Consider the following 20884-nt stretch of genomic DNA (forward strand, 5'->3'; position numbering starts at 1 on the left):
TCTTATAAATTGGTTTATTATTTCTTAAATCATTGATTTCCAGAAAAAAGTACTCATTCTGACATGCTTTTATAATAATATGTAATGCTTGATTTAGTTCTTTATTAGTTAACCATATAGGAAAACTCTCTTCAAGTCGCTTTAATTTGTTTATAAACCTTCTACAGTAAGCAAATACTCTCAATGATTTCCTTAAAGTCGAAAAATTTGTCCAAAAAATGTTTTGACTACTATCCACCACATGGCATGTCTTCACACCTTTTTCTTCTAAATTAGTGTCTGGTATGGGTTTCCTTTCGTAATTGATAACTTTATTTTGTAGCCAGGGGGAACCAGTTCTCCACATTTCCATGTTTACTAAAGCTGATGGTGTCACTCCCCGAGAGGCACAATCTGCTGGATTGTCGGTAGATGAAACATGTGACCACTGAGTTGCGTCTAAAATGTCTAAAATCTCCGAAACACGATTAGCAATGAAAGTTTTCCATCGACTGGGATGGCTACTTAACCAAGCTAGCACAACCGTGGAATCAGTCCAAGCGTGAAGTTTATCCTTTGGTACGTGCAGAACTTCTGCAACTTCTTGTAACAACTTGGCCAGTAAAACAGCTCCACACAGTTCGAGCCTTGGAATACTAACTTGTTTGATTGGTGCTACCCTTGTTTTAGACGTTATCAGATGAACATGAACATTTCCAGAGCCATCAACTACCCGAACATAAATTACAGCAGCATAAGCTTCATTTGAAGCATCGCTAAACCCATGGAGCTCCAGTGTGACATCTGCTTTAGTACTTATCCAGCGTGGGAGTCGAAATTTGGTAAGTTCCAGGAGTTCCTCACGGTAAGTAATCCAATAATCAAGTAAATTATTTGGAAATTCTTGATCCCATCCGATGCCTGAAAGCCACAATTTTTGTATTAATATTTTTGCTTTCACAATTGCTGGAGCTATCCATCCCATTGGGTCGTATAGCCTTGCAATATCCGATATAACCTTTCTTTTTGTTACAGGTATGCTGATTGGAGGTAGTTGCACGGAGTATTCGAAGTCGTCGTTTCGTCGGTTCCAGGTAAGTCCTAAAATTTTAACTATTTCATTTGATTTCAGTTCTACATTAATATCTAAGTCTAAACCTTCTTTATTTATTTCCTTTAGCAGATTTTCATCATTGCTTGACCACTTTTGGAGTTCGAAGCCGCCTGTCTTTAGTAGGTTGGTAATATCGTTAAATAATTGCTTTCCTTCTGAAACTGATTCACACCCAGTAAGCAAATCATCCATGTAAAAATCCTTTAAGATTTTTTCAGATGCGACGGGATACTCTCCTCCCTCATCGTGTGCTACCTGCTGCAGAGTTCGAACTGCAAGGTAAGGAGCAGACGCAGTACCAAAAGTGACACGTAAAAGGCGAAGATGCTGTAAATCTTCTGTAGTGTCTGTGCGCCACACTAAACGTTGATAGTCTACATCTTCTCTTGTTACCCTCACTTGACGGTACATTTTGATTATGTCGGCAACCAGACAAATAGGATGTAGCCTCCATCTTAAAACAATGTGACGTAAGTCAGGCTGTAGCGCCGGTCCGACCATCAAATCACTATTCAGTGATACACCGTTCTGGTCTCGACAGGATGCATCGAAAACAACTCTGAGTTTAGTCGTCGATTTATCAGCTCTAACGACCGCGTGATGAGGTAAGTAAACCGTTTCTTTTTTGTCAATTTCTTCTATAGGTACTAACTCCATATGTCCCAACTTCAAATACTCTGATATTACATCTGTATATGATTTCTTTAAATCTGGTGATTTCAATAAACGCTTTTCTAACATTAAGAATCGTTTAATTGCTATCTCACGTGAATTACCATATTTGCAGCTCGGATCGACATCTCTGAATGGGAGTTTAACGATATAACTTCCTGATGGATCTCGCTTCGTGGTTTCTTTATAGATGTCTTCACATCTTTGTTCTTCATGAGTGAGGTGAGTTCTTTTAAGGTTAAAGTTATCAGACTCAAGTTCCCAAAATTGTTTAAGGTTAAAATCATCATTGTTAATTTGAGTGTGCATTGTTAATATGTTTTCGCAACCCAAACCATGTTGGTCGTGATGATCGTTCTCAATTTTTCCAGATAAGATCCAACCTAGCCTAGTGTTCTGAGCTATTGGTGTTCCTGGTGGTCCTCTCATTAGACCCTCAGCTATGATTTGACAATAGACATCAGCACCAAGCAACATATCAATATGACTTGGTTTGTTAAAATTTGGATCTGCTAACTTCATCCTTGGTAGATTTGGCCACAGATGGACAACGAATTCCTTTACAGGGAGGAATGAAGTTAGTTTTTTAAGAACATGAGCTGTTACACAAATAGTAAATGATTCATCTTGAATTGATTGCAGATTAATCTGCACTACATATTTGGAATCAAGTGGGGCATTGCCGTCACCTCCAACTCCAGATATGACACTGTTGCTTTTGATTTTCTTTAACCCCAGCAACTGGACTGCAGACTCCGTAATAAATGAAGCCTGTGAGCCCTGATCTAATAAGGCTCGCAGTGTCATACTTGATCCAGAATTATTGTTGGCCCTTACGAGGGCTGTTGCCAATAGAACTTGTTTTCTGGTATTAGTAAAACAAGTGGTAATATTTTCAATGTTGGTCTCGTCTGGTCTCGATGTTGTTGCCGTTGCAACAACATTGATATCTTCTGGTGATTGGTTGTTAGCTGATACATTATCTGTTGATACACTAGCGTTGTAATGCAAAAGTGAATGGTGTTTTCGTTTACAAATCTTACACCTGGTGGGCAAACGACACTTCTCAACCGAATGATTAGCACCTAAACAGTTAAAGCATAAGGCGGAACTTTGAACAAACTCACGACGTGTTTTAAGGTTACCCTTAGCAAATTTCTTACAATTTCCTATTTTATGCGTACTATCTGAACAAAAGACACAATTTGATTTTTCCTTAAAAGTTACATGATGAGATTGAGTGCTTTTGACTGGTTTGTTTATTAAAAATTCAAGTGACCTAAACCTTTGCTCTAAAAATTCAAAAAACTGATTTAATGTTGGCAATTCATCTGTTAAATTACAAATTTTAGTTTCCCATAACTCTCTAGACTTAGTATCTAATTTTGAACTTAAAATATATAAAACAATAACATCCCAATTGTCAGTTACTATTCCTATATTTTTCAATGCATTTAAACATTCATTTGTGGTGTCTAGTAATTCTTTAACAGCATTTGAAGATTCGGAAACAATATTCTTTTGAGAAAAAAATCTTTTTAAAATACTATTTGTAATAAATTTCTTATTATTAAAACGTTGTTCTAACATACTCCAACATAGTTCATAATTTTCACTTGTAACCGGCAAATGTCGTAGTAACTGCTCGGCTTCACCGGTCAGGTAACTTTTTAGGTAATGCAACTTTTGCACTGCTTGCAACGATTTGTTGCTGTGTATCAATGACTTAAACAGGTCACGAAATGTGGTCCATTGTGAATAGTGGCCAGAAAAAGTAGGTATAGTTATTCTAGGTAATTTTACTTCACTGTTAATGTTGCTTACTACATCACTCGTAACTATAGGGCTATTTTTAAATTTAGTAAGTTTTTCCTTTATATCAATTTTGTATTCACTATATAAATCTTCCGTCTCTCCATATACATCTTTCAAACTGTACTCCGATTCATCATAATCTTCCTCACCATAGTTACATATTAATTTATTGTGTGTCTCTTCAAATGTTGACCATTGTTTTTCTAATTGTTCCAATCTGGTTTCCAAATAACTTCCTGTAATTCTATCTTTTGGTGTTTTCTTAAAATTTGTATAAGCCCTTTTTAATGTTTTGTTAATATCTTTCTGTACTCTTACAAGTGATTCCATTGTGATTTTTCTAAGTTACACTTGTAAAATTTCCAAGTTCCAAATTTTTCTAAGTGTTTGGTGTACCTAATAATTTCGACTTAGGCAAAATCGGGCATGGATTCCCCGTGGTTAACCACTTTTGCCTTAATTTTTCTAAGTTATTTTACTTGCGTTATTAGACTTCCAATTTGTTAGGTAAAGTTTTAAAGTACTTACAGTTTTAGTCACCTTTACACTTACACACACCACAATCACTTATTTTACACTTTTTATACACTAGGGTTTCCAATCACTGCTGTATCCGGCTACGAATGACCATGTACAAATAAAACCAATCCCAGGGTTGAGACAATTTAATACAAAAACAATTGAGATACTTATACTATTTTTGAATCATAACGATACCGCGATTCAAGCAACCACAGACGACATCTATTGGTTGAACATAGAACTATAATTGCTTAAACAATTATTTATTCTAAATTCTGCTAAATATCGTGTTGATGAAACAATTACAAATAATAACTTCACTTACTTATATAAATATTTTGTGCGTGTGTATGTAAGTAAACTTCTAAATTGCTCGACCGATTTTGATGTAATTTGTAAGTGTGTTGAAGTGGCTTCAAGAGTGGTATAGATTCTATATAGATAGCGGACTATCGATTTTTTAAATAAAGGGTCCGCTAGTTATCTATACAAACGAGACAAGTAGAAAATTAGAATATAAAATTTTTGAATTCACAATTGAAAGAAATCTCTTAATTATAAAAGTGAAATCGGTCATTGTTTTAATGAAATTAAAATAAAAGAGCGCGTAAGTATTATAAAGTTTCGAAGGATAAAAATAAATTTAACCTGCAGATTAAATGGTAATTTATTCATACAAATGTAGACCACCTATGCCAGTGGCGTACATGGCGGGCGAAAGCGACGAGGCCCAGGTTTAAAAGGCCCCGTCAGGCCTTCCACATTAGGGAATTCACAAAAATAAACGATGACCACACTCATACATTTTGGTGACGCCCCAAAGAAAACTATTTATTCATAAAATACGATTCAATGTAACAAGGATAAGGGGCGTTTAAGTATTACGTAAATCATCTAATGTTAAGTTATGCTATAGACACTCACGTTTCCAGAGGACTCTACGTCGAATTGTACCGGAAGTACATTGGGAAGCTAGTTCCACGTACTGGTGGTGTGCGGCAAAAACGTATGTTACGTAATATTTGATAGCTCCATTAAGGCATTGTAAGAAATGTTGGACCCTGAACTCTATAGAGGGTGTTTTGACTTAGCGGAGGCCCCAAGCACTGTACTGATAACTGCCTTTTAGTTACGATCCTGTTTTTAATAATCAGTTAAAGTGAGCGGTATCCTCGACGGTTTCTAATTTCACTTACAGTAAATTGTAAGATGTCGCTTGTCGATTATATTTAAATTAATACTTAATTAGAGATGCGTACGAGTGCGTTTTTACTATGAACGCGTGAACATAATGCGTTCTAGAATTTTCTTTTATAATTTTATGTGCCTTAAATGTAACTTTCCTACATGACAAAAAGTTTTTTAAAATGACCTTGACGTTAATTATTCATTATATGCTAATTAATTATACATATATTTCTGTCGGTGCTAACAAATGTTTCAACCAACTTTTGAATTTTATATATCTTCTTAAAATTTAGTTAAAATATAGTCTTACACTCTTAAAACCACAAACAGGATATGGGAACAATATTCACGTTTTTAAAGTTAACTAATAAAAGGTATTTTTTAATTAGGTATAAGCTTTTCCTAATTAAAAAATACTTACTTACGCAACTCAAACTTATTTATACGTCCAGAATGTGTGTTATTTATCGTATAAAAATTATAAATAACGTTACCTCTGAAGTATCATGGCGCTAATAATCTTATAGTAATAGATGCGAGGATGAAATAAAAAAGGAATTGGTATGCGGCAGGTTGCTTTCTATTTTTAATCGAGGGGAGAAGGGCGAGGCGCCACAGCCTCTCATCTTGGAAGTTGGGATATAGTTAGGCGCATTCCGTCATAGAGTCTCGAAGCGCGTACAAGCTGATATTGTTTACATAAAATCCGGTTTTGTGTGTGGACGATGACTGTTTGTGCATTTGTTTAAGTTTATAAGCGATTAAAGGAAATAATTGTTACGGATATGGGGGTTATAAGGCGGAAAAAACGTAAGTTATATTGGTTAATATAAATTGTTTTATTCATTGTTTTGTTAAATACGAAAAACAATTTCAATCGTTCGTTTCCTTATGTTTTATATAAAATAAAATGTACAAATATAGTGTTAACAATATTTTTAACCTATATATTAATACTAATTAAATTTCATAAATATAAAACTGAAATAAATTTCAAAAATGTGGTCCTTGTGGTAGCATTTCCTCGCTGTATTGCGATACTTATGTATTTTAGTTCAAAAATAAATAATGTACAGGGATTTAGGCAGTCGCTTTCCGTGTGCAGCTATTTCGTCATATTAATAGTATAACATTGATCCGAATATTTTTTAAATACTTTGTATAAGCAAGAGTATTAAGCCGGTACATGAATTCAATACTTATCATATGTTGAATTGTTTGTATTGACATTTTGTGACAGGTGTCATTCCTTACATACCATAAGGCGGGTGCATTGATGAACCTAGTTTTTTTATATTAACATGCTTCAAATACTCTTCAATTCATTCAACCCTAGTACTATCCTGGGGCACTGACCTAAGTTATTAAAATGCGAAATACATAAAAGAAATAATTAAGAAAAGTTTAATTTTCAATTAATATTTCGATATTATTACATTTTACATATAAATCTTTATTTCAGAGTTATTAAACTGTTCATCAATTAACATTCCACCTATAACTTTGTTTTATGGCTTAGATTATTTACGAGTATGTTCGTTCTTAGAGGATTCATATATTTGATTGATATACGGTTTAGATTTATGGAAAATTTAATTTTAATCACTTTTTTTATTAAGGCTTTCAAAACAAGAAACAAGTGAAAGGGGACTGTTTTATTTGTTTTTTTATGTATTTTCTTTTTTGACATAAATATCTGTAATGGCACTCTCAGGGGTATTTACATACACCTAGGTTCAATTCTAAGATAGCGACGAAAAAGTAAAGTGATTAGCGAGTAAAAGTAGCCTAAAAGGATAGCTAGTCTAGCTTAAGAGATTTGTTTTATCCGTATATGTTTATCTGTATAAATGACAATTCGAAAACATAATGTACAAAAATTATTGTGTTTTTAACTATAGTAGCCATGCGCAGGTGTGAAGGTAAATAATGTACTCGTTGTGATGCGGTCATCGTTTATGTATTTGCCCTAAAGTTATTTCGTAACTGCGTATAACGATTGTTTTGATGATGTCAGTGTTGCGTATGACGTAATCGATATAAGGATTTAAATATACTAAAATGTTCAATATGTTTTATAAGATGCACCGAGTTTTGTCAACGGACGTCGATGCCTAATACGAAATTCAACCCGTATAACCTCGACGACCGTCATCCACAACTGCGCGTAATTTAAGACAGTTTTTGCCGCGCACCACTACTATGTGGAACCGGCTACACAGTACACACTGAATTATTCCGAACCAATTCGACTAGTGTCCATCAAGAAAAGAGCATACCAATTCTTAAAAGGCCGGCAACGCAATCGCACTGGGATTGAGAGTGTCCATATATATATATATATATATATATATATAATGTATCCATAAATAAAATTATACTGCTAGTTTACTAACAGCCGTAGGTAGAGTCTTTCATTAAAAGATAACGGATACTTTACCTAGTTATTAATAAATATAAAATGTCGGAAGCTGGAAATGTCTGTTCTATGCTTGTCTTCAGTAGTAATCGGGCATTACTTATATTCCGTTGAGTTCTTCCGTTCTTTTCAATTATTTCATCTACAACTGCTTGACCCTGTGAGAGACCAAAGAGACTTTTATTACAGCTATGAAACACAAATTTCTAAAGGAATTTTCAAATACATGACAACCAAACGTGACATTTTTTTTATTTCTAAAAGACAATAGACCTTTATTGGAAAATATAATAGTCGTTTTTATAATTTTCTTTACTTTACAACGTTTAAATCTTCCCCATAAATATTTCAAGATCACAAATCGGTCAGCCATTCGAATCATGTCGAGCTCGTTTCAAACGAACAGCAATTCATATGTTATATATTAGAGATAAAGAAAGTAAAGAAATAACAATTACCCATTGACACTTTCCTGTAATATAATATTGAGATTAGATGTTTACGTTGCAACGGATGACTGCGTATGGCTTCTGAAATAGATAGCCGATGATCGGACTTCCTTGAAACTTAGGAGGAGCTTCCTAATTGGATTTATTCATATAACTTGGCATTATTGCTTCTTGGCGCCGTACTTCTAGGAAGTAAACACAATTGTTAATAGTATCTAGCCTATACCATATAATTTTGTTAAGTTAAAAAAAGTCAAAAAAAGCAATCGTTTAAGCCTGGACCTCAGTTTTTTTATAGCAAACGTTTGTTTTGCCATGTATATTATTTCTAGGAAACATTTTTTTACTTCATTAAAAATAACTACAATATTAAAAAATAGGGTTTGATCGTAGATAGGTGAAAATTAGGGGTTGTATGTATTTTTGTATCATAAAAAAATAGAAATTAAAAATTTTGTCTAAAAAATAAAAAATAAAATTTAGGGGTGGACTACCCCTAACATTTAGGGGGATGAAAAATAGATGTTGGCCGATTCTCATAGATACCAGATAAGCACAAAAAATTTCATCAAAATCGGTCGAGCCGTTTCGGAGGAGTATGGCAACGAAAACTGTGACACGAGAATTTTATATATTAGATAGGTGAATACTTCTGTGCCTGGCACAGGCCGTCGACTTTTTTGGGCCTAAGGCATGTCGATAACTAGTGAGTGTTAAATGCACACATGTACAAAAAGTCCACAGTCTGTAGCATTAATCAACCCTTAAACCTAAAGGATAATAATCGCACTGCTGACTTGTAAAGAAGTTTAGGAATAAAGAGAAGTCTAAAAGTCGTATACACGAAATAAATAAATAATTATATTTTGTTCAATTTATTTGCTTAAATAAAATATAAATGCTTCGTTTTTTACACGTATTTGTCTTAACCTTTGGCATTGGTACAGACATAAAAAATATCCATGCAAATGCTATTCATTTTAACGTGATATGAATACTGATTTGAGCCGGTAATCTCTATAATGGCATTGCTTGAGTATGTAGGTACTTTTTTTCCTTCTTTTGTATATACAAGTATCATTTATAATATGCTTAAATAAGTTATTAGCTCTTCCTTTGGGCTTCACGATAAGAGAACTCAAATTGGTATTTAGTTTAGAAAACAAAAATGTATTTATTAATAACAAACACTATATTTTCGGTACTAATACGTTAATGTCGAAATAAAATAAAATATGTATGTAATAGGATATACAATATCGCTAAGGTATTCTTGCTCTACAATTATATAAAGATGTGTTTAATACATACATAATGATAGAAATATTTTATGCCTGGGCTAACATTGTTACATATTTCTCCTCTAAATGTGTTCAAACTAATATTTTTTATTATAAGTAAATTTTGGGAATAGTACGGTATGGTCAAAAGAGTTAGCGTAGATCCTTATAACACAAGGCGGTATAAGTAATAAGTAAATATCATAACATAACCGAGGTTTATTTATAACTGTATATATCAATTACGTTATCGTGATTGGAGACGGGAGCTCGGAACGTTTAACCATTAGTTACAGTAATCATTAAATCTAATCTCCCCGCTATTTGTCTTAACTGTCCGTAGCTTTTTCTGCATCGTTTTTCGCCCATTTACTTCCCTGGCCTTTGTTATACCGTACTTTCACCTGTCTATTGCGATTCGTAAATTATCATTCCTAGAGTGTTTCCCAATGAAATAAAGACTACCGATAAACTATGGTCACGAGTCCTTCTTAAATCACGACTTGATACAATTGAGATTGAGTGAAAGTCATGATTGGCTATTGTAGGGATAGGGCGGACGTAATTTCTCGCTTCATCTTGATTGTCGTGTGAACTCTTGTTTACAAATGAGTTTATGCTGTCGCCGTTTGTTAGCTCTGAATTATTGTTTTACTTTGGCCTTTTTACATGTAATTAAAAATAATTACTAAACTTATAGCGTGAGATTTTGCGGATACACAGTGTAAACTCTTAATAACGTTGTTGATGTCTATATATGAAAATTTCGTTATAAAGAGTGAATTAATGTATGGGTTTTGTGTTACACCAAACAAAATTAACTCTTTTACGTTATATAAAGTTTTTCGTTATAACGAATGATGTTATAAAGAGTTAACAATGTATATTGCTTTTATTTTACTTTTCAATTAAAATAAAACTAAACTAATGTAAATTAAGAAACATTTGTTATCATGAAATGTTATATTCGTGACCACATTTGGTGATCTGATATTCAAGTGACCTTGTTTAATGCATTGTAGCGGCATCCTTGAACGCATTAACACTATCAAGGGATCAATAATTACTCACATACCCTTACGCCCACGTTAATTAGCTCTTATTAGCTTATGCATCCCTGGTACTCGTACATACTCGTAACATACTGGTCCCAATAAATTAAACTGCTCCGTTCAAGTCAATCTTAAATCACGGGAAATAGTTTACAGGAAATGAATCGTTTAGAAATAATTCTTAAAATTGTGCCGGAACTTAAAAAACTTGCCTCAGCTTAATATAAATTGTTTTAGAATAATGAATACGTATTTGTGTAACGAAAGTTCTAAGTAACTAGGAAATGTAGCTTCTCACGTTATTCAAAACCGGTATTAGATTTGACTTATGAGGTTCGCCTTACGGCTAAATTGGTATTAATTAGCCGCTTATTCTATGATGCAATCCGAAAAACAATATTCTGTCTATAAATGTCCTTCACTTTGACTAATGCTCTATTGTTTTAAAGAATTTTTGCACACACATGATATGTTCATAGAGTTAATATTGTTCGTGAACTTTGAAACGTTTGTCGATAATAATTTATGTGGCAGAATTTTGAATGATATACTGATGTTTTGTTTCTTGGAGATGTAATAATGAACGTTTATAATAGGTATTGAGGACATACCAAAGTTATAATCTATAATTACATATAGACAAATAATATACAATATATTTATTAAGAATAATGAAACTTAGTATTAGAGTTTGATTTTGTGGTCAATACATTACATATCTTTTATATGAAGAAACGAGGATATTTTAGTCTTCTAACTTTGCTCACATTTCATTTTCAATTGAATTGCATACAATTTTTATTTTAGTGATACTTACATTTCTTTATGTGTTCGAAAGGTGTTCCTTAAAACCTCCGCCATTAAAATCTAAGTTTAAGTGTCTTTAGCTAAAGGAATAGGAAAACTATTCACAAAAATAATATTTTGTACAGGTGAATCAGTATCGGATCGTCCTGAAAGCGAAACAAGAATACCAGGCGAGCAGAGATGTATGGAAGTTAGGATTGCCCGAGCGGCGGGAGGTCTCGGTCTCAGTATAGCTGGAGGCAGAGGATCTACGCCCTACATCGGTGATGACGAAGGCATCTTCATATCGCGGGTCACGCCAAGTGGCCCAGCTTACCAGGCTGGACTTAGGGTAAGTAATTAATGAGCACTACAACATTTACCATAAGGGGCCATCCATAAAGTAAGTCACACGAATTTTAGGACTTTTGAACCCCTCCCCCCGTCCTTGTCACAGGTTGTCACATTTTTATAAAATTTTGATGTGACGTCACACATTTTTTAAATTTATGTTGTAATAAAAACTTTAAACAATTCGCGTAAGGTTGATTTTGCAATAATATGTGCTTGTAACTTATAGAAAGAGACAGAAATAGTGTTTCGGGACACTTTCAAGCGTTACTTTTATTCGAGACTGTGCATCTTGGGTTTTTTGAATATCAATGGTTTTAGTATTTAATATTTTAACATGTGACGTCACAAAAGTATTGACCCCCCCATGCCCCTTGTCACACGATGTCACACTTCGGTGATACCCTCCCTCCCCATTAACGTGTGACGTACTTTATGGATGGCCCCTAATCTAAGTAATAAATACTAAATGTTACGACGAACAAAAAAGGTATTTGATTTTAAGCGAAACGAGTTTTTGCTAAATTTGCGGTTTATTATAAAAACCAAGACTTTAACCGCAAAACAATTGTTGGATATTGTTTCTATTAAAGATTACAGTTACATTGAAAGGGCATTATCGTGAATCTATTTCACAGATTCATGCCCCAACTGCTTAGCACCGTCACGCACTTGGTTTGTTCACGTTTAACCCGAGTTTGAAACAAAATTCATTGTGTAAGATGTTTGATAAGAAAATTTAATTAAACGTGGAAGAGTCCCGTACTTCAATTGGATTTGATAGTTCTTACTCTACCTAATACATATAATGCGCTGACTTTTGCATTGTCTTAGAAATCGTGTCCCTAGAATAGAAGATACGGATGAGACTCGAAATCGAGATTTAGCGCTAACGCAGACATATTTAACTAAAGATAACATCCCATATTCTGTAATAAGAAAGATTTTAATGATAATATTTTTAGCCTTAAACGTGGCCAAAAACTAAATATCGTCTAAGGGAGCGTTCAAGTATTACGCAATTTTTGGAGATTATTGACCCCCTCCCCCCGCATGTAACGCGCCGTAACGTTTTTCTGTACCCAAGTATAGTAAAACGTTTCGTGACCACCTAGTGACTCTTTATACCTAAAAGTTACCATTATGTGGTGTAAAGTACTGGAAGCTCGAAAATAATATTAAAAATAATGCGTAATTCAATCTGCGCCCCGCATCGTCACGTTTTACAAAAGGGAACCCCCCCCCCCCAAAATTCGTTACGTAATACTGGAACGTTCCCTGAACTGCTTAAAAATACTTTCAGGTTGGTGATAAAGTACTATCCGTTAACGGTACGTCTGTTATTGAGGTAGACCATTACTACGCCGTGGAAGTTCTAAAGGCAAGTGGAGCTACACTCACGTTAGTTGTCACCAGGGAGTCTCCTACGTCTACGAGGTATTTACTATGTTTTTAGCGCTTCATAATTGATATCGCAGTATCTGTAAGTTCTAGACATGATATAACAATGCTTGCATGCATGCTTGGTACTTGAAGTGGGTTGTTTTTAATGTAGGAGTTGTATTAATTCAGGAAGACACATTACATAGTCGTTTAAAAAAATATATTTTATTCTATTGAATGATTATGGTACTCAACACAACCCTTCTGACACAGTTCTAATAAATAAAGCAACCATATATATTATTAAAATATCTGAATTTAAGCTACAGCGATTCCCAGTCGTTGGTATGCAGAGAATGATGTGTTATACCATAATAAAATACTTCGATAACATCCTTTTTTATATATTTTTAGCTAATTACAGATTATAAAATTTAAAGGTGTAACATTTCTCAATTATAATAAGTTTATTATATTAAAAGACCTCAAACTTCACTATACAAATTTTTTTATGGCTCTGGCACGGTTTGTGCATTAGCCAGCGTCAAGTATAATATTTTTATAATTCGTGCTTTTTTTGCCTTAGAAATTCGACCATATCCTCCATGTACGGCGGTTAAGGCACTCGCCCGGTACCGCACAACCCTCCCAAAGGCCGAGAACAAATTTAAATTAAATTAAAACTTGCCCTCGAACCGGGAATCGAACCCGGTACCCCTCACCTAGCTGCCACTTAATAAGACCGCTAGGCTATGAGGCCCCCATATACAAATGTTTTATAACTTAATATTTCAGAACGCATAGCCGTGCACCGAGTGGAGCGAGCCATCACTCAATATCTACAGCCGATACAGTATCAACCCTCGAGAATGGACAGGTAATCGCATTCCTACCTTATCTGTATATCTCTCTCGGATAGTATTGATTACAGACTTTATACACAATAGATACTGTCGAACTTCTAAAATAATCATTGGCTCACTCAATATTGCGTAATTATCTACCTCTTACGTATTGAACAGAGGCGTAACTCAGATCTTTCCTAAAAATTTAAATCTTATATTAGAGAAGTGTTGGCCTAGTGGCTTCAGCGTGCGACTCTCATACATGAGGTCGTAGGTTCGATCCCCGGCTGTGTACCAATGGACTTTCTTTCTATGTGTGCATTTAACATATGCTCGAAAGGTGAAGGAAAACATCGTGAGGAAACCGACATGTCTTAGACCCAAAAAGTCGACGGCGTGTGTCAGGCACTGGAGGCTGATCACCTACTTGCCTATTAGATTTAAAAATGATCATGAAACAGATTCAGAAATCTGAGGCCAAGACCTAAAGTGGTTGTAGCGCCACTGATTTATTTTTTATTTAAATGATTATATTAGAAACTTATTTGCGCTTAATCATAATAATTGTTTAACTTCGTCAATATTGTTAATATCAAATTAATTAGATTCAATAAGCTATTAAATTACTGAATATAAGATCTAATATTTAAAAATTAAACCTTCAGATACTAACCGGTCGTGGAATACCAACGAAGCAGTTAATCATCAGCAATCAGTATGCGCAAGAGTTGGAGCCGGAACAGAAGGACCAATTGCAGTTTACGAGTCCGGTTATATTGTCATCACCTATTCCTTCACCCACTCCAGCCACTTATCACCGACTTGAGGCTTCACCACCTCCCGCTACGCAACCTTATATACCGCCAGGTAAATTTTAAATTTAAATAATATAATTACAGTGCCACATACTTTTCTTGGCCGGGGGCTTAAATTGGTACTACCGTCGCCATTTTGAAATGCCAGACTGATATCTACCAACATTTATAAAAATCCAACTCAAATGTATTTATTTTTACACGCTTTATATTAGCTTCACCTGTATGTATGTATGTATGTAACCGACTCCTTTGGACTCGATTTTGACTCACTTTTCACGGACAGATTTAATTCAAACTTTGCGCACCTGTCAAAGTTCGATGACAATGCAATAATCCGAAAAAAAATTTAACTAAAAAATAAATAATAGTTTAAAAAAACTGAAAAACACGCTTTTAAAGCACATCAAACTAAAAAGTGAAAAATAATTCCTAATTTAGGCTGAAACTGGTAATGAACAAAAAATACTGGTGTTATTGAGAAAAAGCGTGGGTTGCTCGATAGACGAAAAATATGGCATATATTCACAATAATAATTTTTATTAACTGGCAATACTAATATGAGATCGCCGCTCTTACCCGCCAAGAAAAGTATGTAGCACTGTAAATGTTTTCAAGGCAAAATTAGTAGTCTTTTTAGTACAGATAATTGTCTGTCGTTTTTGTTTTGCTTTGACTTTGGTTGGTCTACACTCTACAGCAAATATATCTTATTTCTTCTAAAATAAGTTGTTGTATACACTAAGCTTACACTCTTATACATTTCAGTGTACTACCAAAAAGTCCTAGTACACACGACGCTTATTCGTGACGGTGCCGGGCTCGGCTTCAGCATAGCTGGTGGGAAAGGATCTCCTCCGTACAGAGATGACAGTGACGCTATTTATGTCTCTCGGATATCCCCACAGGGGGCAGCCGCTAAGGACGGAAAGATGGCTGTCGGAGATAAAGTTGTGTCGGTAAGAACAATTTTCATTTATTATGATTTTACTAATAGATTTCTAAAACTGATATTACCATGCTTTATGTCTGGCAATATAATATATGTTTGTGTGTGTATATATAATGAAATAGAAAACAATGAAATATATGAATTGTAGCAGAAATAATGGAAAAAGTTAGTATTATAAGAATGAAAATAAAATTATTTAATGCATCCTATTAAACATACAACTTTCAACTGATTAAAAAAAACTTTTTTATATTAACAGGATTATTTTCTATGTAACACTACTGTAATGGAGCAATAAATATAGTTTTTTTTTTATATTGTAGATAAATGGTGTTGACATGGAGAACGCTTCGCACGAAGCGGTTGTGGCGTTGCTAACGGGTCACGAAAGATTCGTCAGACTTGTTCTTCAACGTAGTATCACTCCTGAACAAGGTGATTTTATGAAAAATATGTTTTTAATAAGATATATTTTGATGAATTATCAATTGTTATGCGTATTAGGAAGCGTTTAAGTATAACGTCACGCAATTTTAGAGATTATTGGACTCCCCCCTCCATGTAACGCGCCGTAACGTTTTTCTATACCCAAGTATAATAAAACGTTTCGTGATCACTTATCACCTAGTGACTCTTTATACCTAAAAGTTACCATTATGTGGTGTAAAGTACTGAAAAGTCGAAAATAATATTACCAATAACGCGTTTTTCAATCCACGCCCAGCATCGTAACGTTTTACAAAAGGACCCCCCCTCTCCCAAAATTCGTTACGTAATACTTGAACGCTCCCTTAACTAACCTTACTAAACTCAACTATTACTGTTTTTAGAAATGTATCATTAACTTTAAATTAATCATAACGTAAGTACTAGTGGTAAAAAAAATTAAACACCATATATAACCAGAATTGTAATAAATTATTTTTTTTTTTTAATAAGAGGTTGTCTTATTAAATATAACAATACTAATTTGATTAATTAAAATTTTCAGCGGATGCCCTAGCCAGGAAATCGACGTCAGAAGACGTGAGAGAGCACAAAACAAGTCTCACCAATTTGAATTCGAATAAACCAATTGCAAATCACGTATCACATAACCACACAGCCCCGCGAGTTACGACACACGTTGCCCCACAGATTGCCCCACAAATCGCTCCACAAATAGCTCCAAAAGCCCCACTAAAACTTAATATACAGCCACAAAATATCCCGCCCCAACCAGCGCCAAGGAAACTTAGTCAAACCAACGGAACGGTAAGGACGTGAAATGTCTGCTGCAAGATCTATTGTTAAATAGTTTTGATACTTTATCTGAAATTATTTATAAGTTGATCAATGGAAGAAATGGTTTATTAAAACATTTATTATGTTTGTAATTTGTCTGATTAACGGTATAAATATATAGTGTTATAAGAAGTTTTGATACTTTTCCGAAATATGTGTTGATGGTATTTTAAGACATTTATTTTTCAGGTGTATGAAATGATTTGTACTAAAAGTTTTGATATTTGGCCGAAATGTGTGTTGAACGTATGGCAATTATTTTTAAGACGAATTGAAAAATTGTATTCGGAATACAAATTTTGATACTTGTTTGTATCATAGATTTAAAATGTAATATATAATACTAACCTAATGTAGTATAGTGTACATTAGTAGTTAGTAGCTTTCCCCGCTTGCGTTAATAAATAATTGTTACTGCAGGCGGAAAGGAAGCCAACTAACAGTGCGAGCACGCCTCTAACGCCCGCCGGTAGATTGCACGGATCTAACGACGATGTCTTCGACGACATACAGGTAATGTATCGGTAGCGGCCTATATGTAATGAATTATAGACCAGACAATCCATTAACCTTGTTTTTTTTTTAAATTTAGTTACAAATATATTTAAAAATAATAAAGTCTGGTCTATAAGTCATTATGGTTCTTGTGTCGTTTGCCGTATATTAAAATATGTGGATGCAATATTTTTCGCACACATGACGGAATGTGGTGATGGTTATCGGCTTAACACGTTCACATCCATGCAATATAAGGACTTTAAACGCTTATTTATAGTCACGTTAAAATGACTAGTAATAAGTGGAACGTAAGCTTGTCCTGCTTAATTTGCTTTACACGTGCACTATATATAGTCCAGCCGGTAGTTCGATATCAAAACTGTTTCGTCTCGAAATAAAGAGCTCATATTTCGTGATGATAGGTGATGATATTGTAAAACTATTGGTTTGGACTTCACTGCATTATAGACCTTACGCTTATCATATTAGAGTTTCAAATCCAAATATTAATCGTCATTCTCATTAACATCATTGTTACGATATCTGGATTTGTTTGCAGATGAAATTGTTTATGTGAATGAATAGTGTAATATGGCAGGGGACTGAATTAAAATAAATAGATTTAATTTAAAAACTAGTTGTCATCGTAGTTATGGCGACTAAAACTCGTTATGGTACCCTTATTTAGTTAATATTCAATTTTATTAAGGTTATTTATTAGCCTTATTAGTAACCTTGAAGGAAAACTTTAAGTTTATAATCATACCTATTTCAAAGACAAGAAATTTTTTTTTTAAATTTGCTCTAACTGTCCTTTTGATAAGAATTTGCAATTAAGAAGTTTATTGTTCTGACTTATAGATAGGTAATTCTTTTTAATAAAGTGAAATTTCAACACTGATTTAAAAAGTTCTTTTTAGTTGTATCTTAATAGTTGAAGTTAGAATTTTACGTAATTTTTTTTAGAAATATTAGCATTTATGTTGAACCTATCCAAATTTAGTTCTAATACGTATACCTAGTTCGTAAATATAGACATATACGTAAAATGCTAGTAATAACGGTTACCGTATCGAGTTTTCCAACGAAATTGATGCGATGTGAACGTGTTGAGCGCAGCCGGCGCGGCCGATCACGAACGAGGAGTTCCAAGCGATGATCCCGGCTCACTTCCTGGGCGGGCCTCGGGCTCCGGCCCCGCCTCCCCAGGGCCTCCGCATCACCGTGGAGCGGCCTCAGGCCGAAGTGCTTCTGCCTCCCGCGCCCTCCGCCCTCGGCCGCGTCACTGAGACCATCACCAAGTCCACCTTCACCGAGACGACGGTCACCCGGGTCACAGATAACCACCTAGCGACGCCCTTGATCATAGAAGTAAGATATCTGTGTGTCTGACTTCAATTTTAACGGGGTCAACGATTTATAGACTTGTCTATTATTCAGAATTAATTGTTCAATTAAAAAGTATACTTGTTTTAAACTACTATATTTATCGTGAAATAGTGTAATGTATTAAAGTTTTTAAAACATTGAGTTAAGAAATTTATCTTCAAAGATTACTGCAACGATTTTTGATATTTCAATTGAGGTAATATTAAAACAAAATTTCATCGAAATCGGTGGGTAGGTATATATACTATAATAATAGTAACCCTCGTATTACGATCTTTATAGTAGGGAATTGCTTGAAAATTTGTAAAATTGAAAATATTTATGGTCTTAAAAGTTTTAACTTAAAAAAATTAATAATTTAATCGAAATAAATATCCTTTTAGTAGTAATTTCCTTTTTTTTAAATACAGACGTGTAATTGAACAGTTGCCCAGGTATCTTAAAAGTTGATTTACTATGTTTTTAATTTAGCTATTTGTGTATGTCATAAACCGATCGTAGAAATGATTATCTCATGATGTGGCCAAAAGCAGAAACAGTCAGTTCTATTTGTCCAAATAACCTGGCCAGATCAGTAAAAGTCTGTTTTTAACAGATACCGCTAAACTCATGGGGACTCTACCATAAATTTTTTGCATAAATAAGTTTTCAAGTATATACAGAAAAGTACTCGCCTTTCACAGTTAAAAACAATAATGTCAGTTATAGTCAAACGTCAATACTATAATGTCAGTTTTTGACAGCTTCGTCGTTTAGTTTCAAATACGTTCGAGGTGGTCCGCATAGGTTTTACATATATTGATTTTATTTATTATTTGTTTCTATGATTTCAACACATCTGCTCATAGTCTAGCTGACTGATTGCAAGATAAAGACTTGAAAAAAATATTATTTGTGCCACGAGGACATAGTGTGGTTTAAGTAATGCATCACAGCAGCCAACTTGAGTAATATATTTTAAAAAAATAGAACAGGTACAGTCGACTCTCGATAATTTGACACTCGTTAATTTGAATCTCTCGATAATTTGAATTTTTTTCCGGTCCCTTGAAAAAACTCGATAAATTGAATAAAATCAATGATAATTGGTCCCTTCGGTAATTTGAAGTTGAAAAAGTATTATCTTGCTCGCCAACATGCGATAATTTGAAATCCGGTCTTCCCTACTCTCTATTATATAATTTGAAGCGTTTATCATGCACATACCTGTCGTTTGTTTACATACATGTACAGACTTGTCAATTGTTTACATAAATGAGTCACTCACTCAAAAAAAGATTACAGACTTCTTTTCGAAATAAAAATTTGTGAATAATTATTAATACATAATAAGAATATAGAAATAATAAGTAACAAATTTTGATCAAATTCTGATTTCCTTCAGTCGCCCCTCCCCCTCGTGGTTATTCAAACACTTGTTATTTGAACTCTTGATAATTTGAAGTTTATCTCTGGTCCCTTGAGTTTCAAATTATCGAGAGTCGACTGTATATGTGAGATTTCGATATATTTGTCAAAAGACTTAGGCGTATAAAACTAAGGCCTTTTCCTAAGTCTTCGTGTTTTTTTTTTAAATGACAGCAGCCGATTAGTATTAAAAAGTAAAGTAGAAATTCTTCTCTAAGAGGCACCAGAACAAGACAAAAAATACCAAACCCCAATATTATCAATTGATCGGCCATATCGTGATGGTCATTTCTACATTCCACGACATATGTTTGATTATATCCATAGAAAGCTTGTTATTTATTATAGTATATATAAGTTTTATCGTAACTTCCTGGAAGATGAGCTCGATTCCACGGCAGTTCGATGAAATTCGCTATTTATGTATAGTTTCTAGCTATTAAGGGATGCTATAAATCAAGAGTATGGCCTATAGTAATTATGGTTTTTGAAAAGATAGTTGTATGACTCTTTGCCTCGATAAGTTACAATATCTTCCAGATACAAGGAATAAACAAATTCAGTACGTACTCAAAAGGCATATACTTCCTACTAAACAATTGAATTTCTCTTTTATTCTTAATATATTACGGTATTCAAAATTAATTTGTATCCGAACTAAACTTTAAGATGAAATTGTTCTA

General features: G+C 34.0%; 1 protein-coding gene across 17 annotated transcripts in view; it reads left to right on the forward strand.

Annotated features, from left to right (window-relative positions):
• Positions 1-20884, forward strand: part of LOC125060291 (protein lap4) — a 101086-nt gene that overhangs the window by 64824 nt on the left and 15378 nt on the right. For 15 of the 17 annotated variants that reach the window (XM_047665122.1, XM_047665123.1, XM_047665128.1 and 12 more), the window contains 9 exons: positions 11423-11628; positions 12931-13064; positions 13806-13887; positions 14521-14722; positions 15440-15630; positions 15947-16058; positions 16615-16877; positions 17328-17420; positions 18525-18776. In XM_047665122.1, coding sequence (XP_047521078.1) covers positions 11423-11628; positions 12931-13064; positions 13806-13887; positions 14521-14722; positions 15440-15630; positions 15947-16058; positions 16615-16877; positions 17328-17420; positions 18525-18776 — 1535 coding nt within the window. Of the gene's footprint in view, positions 1-5934; positions 6101-11422; positions 11629-12930; positions 13065-13805; positions 13888-14520; positions 14723-15439; positions 15631-15946; positions 16059-16614; positions 16878-17327; positions 17421-18524; positions 18777-20884 lie in introns of those variants that run through there. The other 2 variants (XM_047665138.1, XM_047665127.1) reach the window with 2 other exon arrangements.

The sequence above is a fragment of the Pieris napi genome, chromosome 21 (assembly GCF_905475465.1).
Source record: "Pieris napi chromosome 21, ilPieNapi1.2, whole genome shotgun sequence".
Taxonomy (NCBI): Eukaryota; Metazoa; Arthropoda; class Insecta; order Lepidoptera; family Pieridae; genus Pieris; species Pieris napi.